At 38.6% G+C, this 10,216-nt stretch overlaps 1 protein-coding gene across 2 annotated transcripts in view; it reads left to right on the top strand.

The window, feature by feature from the left end:
- Positions 1-10,216, top strand: part of LOC102040904 (ubiquitin carboxyl-terminal hydrolase 22-A) — a 57,402-nt gene that overhangs the window by 12,088 nt on the left and 35,098 nt on the right. For both annotated transcript variants that reach the window (XM_031061079.1, XM_031061080.1), the window contains one exon: positions 2,161-2,262. In XM_031061079.1, the coding sequence (XP_030916939.1) occupies positions 2,161-2,262 (102 nt within the window). The remainder of the gene's footprint in view (positions 1-2,160; positions 2,263-10,216) is intronic.

Below are 10,216 nucleotides of genomic sequence, written 5' to 3' on the forward strand. Positions count from 1 at the left end.
GTCTGACTTAACTTGTGCTCCTTCTAATGAAAGGCTTCTGCAAGAATGTTTTCTGTCTGTTTTGCTGTTTGTGGCATTAATTGCACATGGTGTTTTGTTTCCTTTCATTTCTTTTAAATTGAACAAATATTTCATTCACCCAGAATCCTTAAAAGTAATCCAGTCTGTCATGTTTAAGCTTAATTAAGAGTTGCTCTTGTGACATGCTTTAGTCCCATCCTCTACAGTATTTAAATGATATAATTATATATAGATATATATATAAATATATATGAATAGTGCTGCTGATATACATGGAGCTATTGCATGCCTAAAGTGCACATGTGTTTCCAGGTATGAATTTTGTTGTATTTGACTTAAACCAGGATTTAAACATATCCAAGGGGGTATTTTTAAATTATTATCAGGGTTCATCACACTGACTGGCTGTGTTTGGCCATGTTTTAACTGTAGTGAACCGAAGCACAGCAATTTACAGCTGCACAATGCAATTGCTGCTACTAACAAGGTGTTACCAATGAATTTATATAAATTCCTAAGGGAGCATTACAAATATGACCAGGGTTGCTGGAGACATCCAGTGCCAAAGCTGTTGGAAGCCAATGTTCCATCCCTGTGAAGTGTCCATCTGTGCATCTCCAAAGGGTCTCTGCAGACGTGCAGTGTGTCCAAAGCATTGCAGCTGTGTTATCTCATCAGTCTCAGTCATTCCCTGCCTTTTCTGTTTTCCTGGGTGTGTAGCTTGATGCTGAACCTTGGATAAAGGAAAGGGATTCTGGTATTGTTCCTTAAGTTCCTTGCATAATCTGTTGTTGAATCAAATAAAGTGAGAGACGAGTGTATTTGTGTAAATAAGAATTCTCTAGTCCTTGAGAATCTAAAAATGAGACCTTCTGTTAGTAGAACCTGGAGGGTCAGTAGTAACTATGAATTGAACATTTTTGGGAGGGTAGTTTCTGACAAGCATAGCTATTTCTGAAAATGAAGATCAAAGAACTATTAAAATTTAATGTATATTATGCAGAATGTGTAAGCCTCCAGCTATATTTTTCTACTATCCTTTTCATATGTATGATTTATAATTTATTTTCTGTAGCAAAGTGCTGCTTCTGCTCCACGCATTCTGTGAAAAATAACTCTTAATTGACTTTAATTCTCAGTTTTAGAATAGACTGCTTGCCATCTTATAATTCTTTATTTTTAATGCCAAGATGCCTTTGTGACTCACAATAATTGACCTTGCACAGTGATTTCTGTGCTACATAGAAAGCTGCAGCAGTATTGAGCTGGTCAGCACATGAGTCTTCACTGTTGTGTTTTCTTGTATCAGGTTTACACTGAACACAGCTCTGTGCTGATTTAAAATCTGGTCTCTATTCTACTGACCTGACTCATTTCTACTGCACTTTCCTTTGAGCAAAAGAAATCTTCTGGAAGTGCTGTGTTGGTCTTCAAAAAGAAAAATGACACATTTTAGCTCATGAGAAATGGTAGTTTAATATTTGGAGAGTTTTGACTGGTTGGTGGAGGGAGGGTGGTGTTTAAACCTACTACTAATTTCATTTTTAGATAACATTAGATATGTCAACAAAGTGAATGTCAAAAATTAAAACTTGTCTAATCCTTCATTAATAGTATAAGGAGAAGTCATTCTGTGTAATAGCATATACATGTAGTAACTGTTCAGTATCTTGAATTATTAAATTCTGCTGTTCTCTAAAGATTATCTGTCCATTAAGTTGGATCCGTTTAGATTATTAAATAACTTGGCAAGTTCATCAATGCTGGTTGTGTCATTTAACCTCCTCTGAGCACAAAGAAATATATTTTTGAGTAATAGCAAGTTTATTCTTGTACTGGAATTTATTTTTTTAACTGAAAGGAGGACTATAATTCAATAATGGAAAGTTTATTGGCCTATTTGTTCTTTATAAGTAAAGAAGTACCTTTGTTTTCTTATGTTAGTTCTTCTTTGTTCAAAAATTTGGTGATACCTTTTCAAACCATATTTTTTGAGAAGGAGTAAAAAGCAATCAGTGTCCTTAACTTGTGCATAAATTGAATCTAACCTAATGGACAGCACATTGAAAGCTTTGACTTGAACAGAATTTTTCATCCTTTTACTAAAGAACTTCCTGAAACTTTGTTTTATCTGCTTAGGCATTGGAGAGAAGTATTCAACATGGGAGCCGACCAAGAGAGAGTTAGAATTGCTACGACACAACCCCAAGCGAAGAAAAATAACCACAAACTGCACCATAGGTGAGTTCCAGAAATCCCTCCTGGAGCCAAATTGTCACTGATTTGTATGTTCAAAATTCTGTGTGGTTTTTCCATTGGTAATTGTAGTGGATTTCTGTAAGCTTTAGAATAACAAAGTCAGTCTATTTTACATTACCTTTTTCTTGCTGTGGAAGGATATCTGCTCTGTCACTGCAGGTACTGCTGATGATTGAGCTGTGTAACAGCTACAAAACACAATCCTTTTTTTGACAACATGCTTGTAGTGAGAAATCACTGATACTATCTCAACTCAGCCTTCATCAGAGATCCTGTGCAGGGATGTGAAGGGAAATCCTGTAGCTGGTGCATCCTTAACCAGAGCAGTCTATTGGTAAATCTGGTTTAGCAGAAGCAGCACATTCCTACTTCATGTTTTACACTCTAAATGAGATCTCTTCAATTTCATATGAGCTCTGAAAGTAATTTTATTTCTCCAGTGGTGTCAAATAGCAGGTTTGAAATGCATCTCAAAGGTTTAATGCTTAAGAGTTCAGTGGTCTGGAGCAATGAATTCTCTGAAATGTGTGCATCTGCTTCTGGCTGGACAATATTTGGGTAAAGGTGATAAAAATTAACAGTTCTTCCAGTGCTTTCCCTGCTGTTTTTAGGTTGGGTAGCAGGGGGTTAAACTTAGCTCCCTGACAAGGTCTAATTAAGATTATTGGGCATTTTCCTATGCTGTTAAATGCACAATAACATTTTAATGGTGAGGTTTGGAAAAAAATGGTTAATGGTACATGATTGTTAATTGTACCAGGTTGGAGGTGTAGCCATAGACATTGCAAGCAGGAAACTGAATTTTTTCCACAGTTTTAAAGCTCTGTACTGTTTCATGGAACATATCACGCTTCCAGCACGTTTGCATTTGTCAAAACACACTGAACATACTTTCTAAAGCTTTCTAATGTCATGTTTCTAATGCAGTAAGTAATTTAATCCAAAGTCTGTGTATATTTATTTGGAAAAAAATGGACTGAGAAGCACAGAGTAAGTTGAAAATGTATATAAAATGGTAATTCTAAAGAACCTATGTTTTTGCAGTCGTGGGACAGGGAAGACATTTGGAAAAACATCTGGACTTTGGAAACTTTAAACAGCCTAGGAAAAATTAACTAAGCAAAGATTGCTTGCATCAAGTTCACATTGGGATTTGTGTTCTGAGAAACTCCAGTATATTTTGTAAAGAACATTACAAATTCGTAAAGATAATAGAGCTGGGGAGGGGGGGAAGAGGTTTGATAAAATTTTGAAGGTTACCATGACCTTTGTGAAGAATTGAAGCACATTTCAGTGTTTCTCTTTGCAATCAGAAGGACTGCTCTGCTTGCTCTTGGAGGATTTGGAATCTTTCAGGCTGTTTAAAAAGGCCATGTCTGGTGGTGTGAAATCTCATCTGCGCTGCCTGGGCGGGGAGCTCCGGGAGCACGGGGACAAGGCAGTGACTGATCTCCTCACTTCTGCAGGCCTGCTTTTAAGAGTTCTCCTCCTGAGCCCTGGAGCTGCCTGTGTGCTGAGATTTAGAAAGTAAAGAAAAAAATCAAAGCACCCGGGAGCCATAATGCAGTTTTGGGCTGCAGTTAAAAGCAGAAGACTTGCTTTCTTTCACAAAAATGCATTGGGGGTTTAGCTCAAGGAAGAAAAGACCTGCCATTGTCCTTGAGCCTTTTCTCTCCACCTAACCTGATGCTAAATATAAATCTGCTTCAGAGTCTTTTTGCCTTCCCTCCCCTCACTTTGACTTGTCTGTTTGCAGTTTCAGATCAGTGAAGAGCCTATTTGCAGACTGAAATGCTGCAGTAGCTGGACAGTCTCATTTCTCTCTTTTTCTAATACTCAATTCTTTTGAAATCAGGTTTTTATCAATCCCATAGCAGATATTAGTGAATCTAGTTTATCTTCTGAGGTAGGTAAATGGCTCAGAGAATAGGCATGATGTCCAGTTTTATTGGTTCTGGAAATGAAAATGATGCTGATAACCATCTCTGATAGGCGCTGCACATCTGTTGAGCATTTCTGTTTACACAAGAGTCTGTTAAAACATAACCAGCTGCTTTTTATGCATAAAATCCTCTTTTCAAAGCTGTTTTTAAGAGGAGGGCCAGGGGGAGGTTTGTGGCTTTCTATCCTACCCCAGAGATCCACAGATATCACTTGGGTGTGGAACAATTTGCTGCTCTGCCATGACCTGGAATGGTGGTTGTGCCAACATTTGTTTCAGCATTTGTGTAAGACAATTGTATCAGTGTTACAACTAAAATACATGGGACAAGGGACTGAAACCTGGGCAGGTGTGGCCTTGAAAGGATGTACAGAACTTGTATTTGAAGGATCTGCGTATGATTTTGAGCCCTGACAATAAAATACATTAAACTTGATGTTTTTCCTATCTAAACCACACTTAGGTGGTACAGTATGTTTGTTGCAGTTGCCTGTCACATCTGTATTATGTGCATGACACTCATTTAGGTGGATGTTTACTCCATGGCTGAACATTCTGGGTACATGAAGGGAATTTTTTTATCCCAGATTTGTAGCAATCTCATGGTGCTTCTCAAAACAGCTGGATGTGTCTGCTGCTTTTTGAGCTGTTTGAACTTTTGTACAGCTGCAGGATTTTTTGTCTTTGATCAGCACCATGAATTAAAACTGAAGAATACTCAGACATGAGATGAATATCTTATAATGGAGACTTGAACTGGTAGTTCACTAGAGGAAATAATGTGCAAAACTCACAGCTTTTGATTTTTCTACTTGAGTGACAATTTGAAACCCATTGAAGAAGGAATTTCTTATTCACATCCTCAAAAAAATGAGGAAAAAACTTAACAGAAATCCACAATTTTTTCTTGATTCTCTTTAAAATGCTGTGTTTCCATCTCCTAGATACTTTTTCCATCTAGTAAGAAGATAGTGCAGGTAACTTGACTTGAATCTCTATTTTGCCATTGAGCAAATTGTTCTTGAAATGAGAACTCACACTGAGCACTTCTGCAGGCTGTGGAAACTGTGCTGATTCCTGTCTTTTGGGATGTACAGGGTTGTTCCCAATATTGCACATAAGGACCTTCAAAGTGACTTGGAACACACTGTTAACCAAGTGGAAACATTGACTTGTCTTACAGGCAAAGAGCCATGATGAGAAATCCTTGCAGTGTGGATTTTGTGTGGGACATTGCATGTTCTGGTGTCCTGACTTGACATTTTGATGGAGCTTCTGTATTTCAGGAGATTCAGGAGGAATGTCACGTCCACTCAGACCATAAATGTGCTCTGTGGAAGCTGTGTCAGCTCAAGACATTCTCAGACCTTGTTCTACCTCCAACATTTGAATGTTGATTTTTTTTTCATTGTGTTGCCGCAGCTTTTTCCACAGATCAGACTGAAAGGATGGCATATTGTGGGGAACATAGACATTTCCCAAGTTACTTTATTTTGCTCTCAGCAGCAGGACTGATTAGTGTCCTGGATTATTCAATATTCATAGAAATGCTTATCTTGCTTTTGGCTTGAAACTGATGTTTCAAACATCCCATAAACACAAAAACTTTTACATGGAAAAATTAGGTAAGACTTAACAGCTATTAAATTAGATTCTAACATTGTAAAAGAAAAAAAATCTAATTTATTCAGTCTCCTCTTGTCTGTAAAGTGGCCTCCCTCTGCAGGAGAGGGAAGGGACAAAGCTCCACATTCACAAGCAAATTATTTGTTAGGGGGTTGAACCAGAAGTGATACAATATCTTTTGGGAACTATTTTCCAAGCTCATCTTGCTGTGCTGTCATTAATACCCCCAGCAGATCCATTCTCCTGAGTGTATGAAATATTAGCTTGGGATCAGCTGCTCTCTGATTAGCATATGAAGTGACTTTGTGGCTAAAGATGGGTGTATTAACAATAGGCAGAATTAGACTCCCAATGCACATGGGTAATTAGCAGCAGCCACCCGGGATTCCCATTTGCAGGGTTGCAAAAAGGCAGAGGGGAGACAAACCTTTCCAGGAGACTGAGCAAATCCTCTTCACCAGGAGTGATGGGATGGAGAGGTGGCAAAACCAAAACTGCCTGGGATTAGAGGTGGGTTTGGCAGCTGCAGTGCTGAGCAGCCTGATGGGCCAAAGAGCAGCATAAATGGAATAAATATTGCAGAGCTCCCGTGTGAAGGTGGCAAGGGAAGAGGAACAGTGACCTGGAAAATATTTCTGTTCTCTAGGCAAGCCAGCAGAAGCATTTTTGCTTCTCTAACTTGGAAGTGTTGAAGGCTGCAGTAGTACTTGGATGTTTTCTGTGAATGTAGCAGCACTCAGGTGTGCTTTTTCTCCTTGGATGGCACTTAAGGTAGCTCAAGTGGAAAAGTGGATTGAAAAATATGGTTTGGTACAGCACCACATTTTTAGCTATGGCTTTAAAATTAAATTACTGATTTGTAAGGAGTAATACTTTGATATTTGAAGTTATGACTGCACAAAGTGCATCCTGAATAGAAATCTCTGATTCTTAAATTCCTTTAGATTGCTGTGTGATGAAGGAAAGAAAACCACCTTTAAGACTACTCAGGTGAATGTTTCCTCTTTGGCTTTCTTTGTATTAACTTCATTATTAAAATGGTTTTCTTGATGAAAAATTGTTTCTTGAAAGGTTGGATTGGTAAAATAAAAAAAAATGTTACTTTCATATCAATAGGGAGAGCCTTCTGTTCCTGTTTTACTTTGTCACGAGCTTAGCATGTCTGGCCATTGTGTAATACATTTCTTAGGTCTAAAATTGATAAAACTGATCCTAAAAATAAATTTTAAAAGCCCTCTCCTCTTAAAGCTACAGAGAATTCTAAGAAAAATTAGAGGGATGTGAATATTTTAAGAATTCTAAAACACAAGTAGGGATTTGCTCTCTGAAGTTTGTAGAGCTGTACTTTCAGAAAATCTTGTTAAACTTCCTAAATTTAGCTCTTTATCAATATAAAATAGAAGCTTTCCTCTACAAAAGGCTTTGTGAGGAGAAATTCCAAATTGGATGCTGCAGTTGCCTTTTTGTGTATTGACTGTCTGGGAACTTGTCACCTGGTTTTCCAAAGCTGGTGCCAGAAAGCAATTTGCATCACTGCAGTAATGTCTCTGTGTGTGGTTTATCTGCACAGCAGTTGATTATCTGTGATTTAATTGCTCCTGAATAAGATTAGGAACATCAGAGTTATCAGTGAAGTCCCTGCAGCATTTTCCTGCTTAGAGTGAGCAAACTTTTGTTGTAGAAACTTGTTAGACAAAGATCAGTCAGCATCTGAAGAGCTGACTGATGAACACTTCCTCATAATGCCTTGTTGCCACCTGGCCAGCTCCAATGAGGAATGAGGGGGGTTCTGATCTTATTACCTCAATATTTGTTTGAATTTTAGACCCTCTTTCAGGGAGATCAGGAGCTGATGTCACTCAGCGTATAAGCTGTCCTGTTGATGTTTTCATTCCACATCAGCTAAAACCCCTGCAGAGTGTACAAATTGTATGTGAAATCAGAAAATTGCAGTTGGGGTTGAATTTTTCTGTTATCCTGTCTTGGAAAATTGCCATTCCTACTTGCATAGAAAATACTTTAATTTTGTAACTCTAGGTGGCTCTTGGGGATTGGAGGCAAAGGAAGATATCCTGTGTGTGTTTGCACAGTGGGAAATTCCTCAGAAGACAAGGCTGTTGATCCAGGGCTTGGATCATATTCCAAACTTCTAACTGAAACCTGATTTTCCTGCTCTGGACTTTTTAGAAGTAGATCTATGGTTGTTACTAGTCCAGACACATTATTTTTAGTTTACAGACAGTGTTTTGATTTGATTTTCCTAAACTGTGCTCTGCACTTCTTCAGGTGAAACTTCACCACTTAAGTCCAGTTAAATGAAAAGCACCCAAAAAAGCCCTTCTTTTTCTTTCCCCTCATAGATGCTGATTTCAAGTGTAAAATGTTTTCTGACTCAATTATTTGTCTTACCTCTTTCTCTACTGGTAGTTAATTTTTTTCCTGTGCCGTGTTTTCTTCGCTAAGTCATTATGTAAACTTCAGTATGCAGACAAAACAGCAGCCCTTCAATAAAAAATGCAATTGGTGTCAGTGACTTTGTCATCTGTTTGAATGGGTTTTTATCAGAATCTGGAAAACCCAACAGCAGCACTTGGCCAGAATCTCTTTATTGCCCTCTGAACAGATACCTTATTTAGATGAGGTATTTGTTGTTACAGATATGGAATTGAGAATTAGCCCATGGAGCTGCAGTGTTATAGACAAGTGCCTGTTGTCTTGCTATGGGCAGAGCTGTGTCCTTAGCATGAGAATCTTCATTTTCTTATGTTTAAAAAAATCATAGAATCACAGAATGGGTTGAGTTGGAAGGGACCTTAAAGTTCATCCAGTTCCATCTCCTGCCATGGGCAGGGGCACCTTCCACTATCCCAGATTGCGCCAAACCTTGTCCAACCTGGCTTTGGATATTTGGAGGGATGGGATATGCATAGATCTCTCTAGCCAAGAATTTGAATAAACCTTGATTTACCACTGTATTTTCACCTGATTAACTCGGTGTCAGCACAGCAAGCGTGGTGTTTTCAACAAGGCCAATCATCCCTATCTCAGTTTTGTTCTTTTGTGGATTGCTTTTGGATTATATTTACTCTGACCTTCCATTCTGCTCTTTCCTGTCTGCTTCCAGAGTTGGCTTTATGTGGCCAGAAGGTAGATACAGTATATACTGCAAACAGGAATATGCATAAACAGCATGTGGCATGGTTTGTGTGTTGTGGATTGTTGGACGAGCTCTGTGCCAGTTCATCAACAATAATTTGTGCATATTAATATATTTGGATGCATTTAATTTCATTGGCACTTAGCCTGCTCCTTAAGTTATTAATTTGTGAAATCTGTTCGGAGGAAGGGTAAAAACTTGTAGGCAGCATATGGTGTGATATTGGGGGGAAAGGACGGCTGCGGGTGTGAATTTTATTTTGTCAGTTTGGTGGGAGTACCTCTTGTTCTTTATGGGTGCCATCTGCACCAGGCTCTCTCTGCAAGCCTTGTGCTCTGTGCAGAGCACACAAGAGCTCGCTGAGCTTTTAACTTTGGCTGCTTTGGGGGAGGGCAAAGAGAATATTTTATTCTGTGCCACCTTTTGAAGTGTTTTGTTTTGTGTAAAAGCTTTTCTTTTGCCAGAGGAAAACACCTTGAAGGGTCTACAGCTTAACTGGCTGTTAAAGGCTGGTGTCATAAAGCTCTGGATCCATCATTCAGGCATTTTCACAAACATATTTCCTGTTCTTTGCCTGCTACTGTTACTTTTTTGATGCTGGATGTCTTCTGTCTATTCTTCCTGACCTTCCAGCAATTATGAGAATAATCATTTTTTTCATGCTCTGGTTCTTAGGACTTCAATGTCTTGAACTTTATAAAAGTCTGTGAGACAGGGCAGCTCCTGGTTGCTTTGAGAGCTTCTCCGTAGCTTTATTCAACTTTAAATTTGTTCAGCTTTGTATATCTGAATATACAACAAGCACCACTGTTGAGAAGTCTCTGGCTTCAGCAGTAAATGAAGGCATTTTGTTCAATGCATATGCTTAAATGTGACATTTCATGTTGTTCTTTCTGCTTTTCAGGAATAGGTGCCTTTTTGTTTCTGAAGCTCTTGTTGTGACATGCTTCCACATCTCCAGTGGAATGAATGGCAGGGGGTTGGAATTTTGAGATCTCTAAGCTCTCTTCCAACCCAAACCATTCCAGGATTCTATGATTTTGTCTTTCTCCTCCACTTCATATTCTACAGAGATCATATAATGCTTTGATATTTAGTAGTAGATTTGATGATGTGGTTATTTCCAGTGACATGTTTCCTTCTCCTGTGTGTACGTTCCCCAGTGCTTGCTCAATGCTGAGATCCTGACAGAGATTGGATCGAATTGAAGC

The sequence above is a fragment of the Geospiza fortis genome, unplaced genomic scaffold (genome assembly GCF_000277835.1).
Source record: "Geospiza fortis unplaced genomic scaffold, GeoFor_1.0 scaffold213, whole genome shotgun sequence".
In the NCBI taxonomy this organism is placed as follows: domain Eukaryota; kingdom Metazoa; phylum Chordata; class Aves; order Passeriformes; family Thraupidae; genus Geospiza; species Geospiza fortis.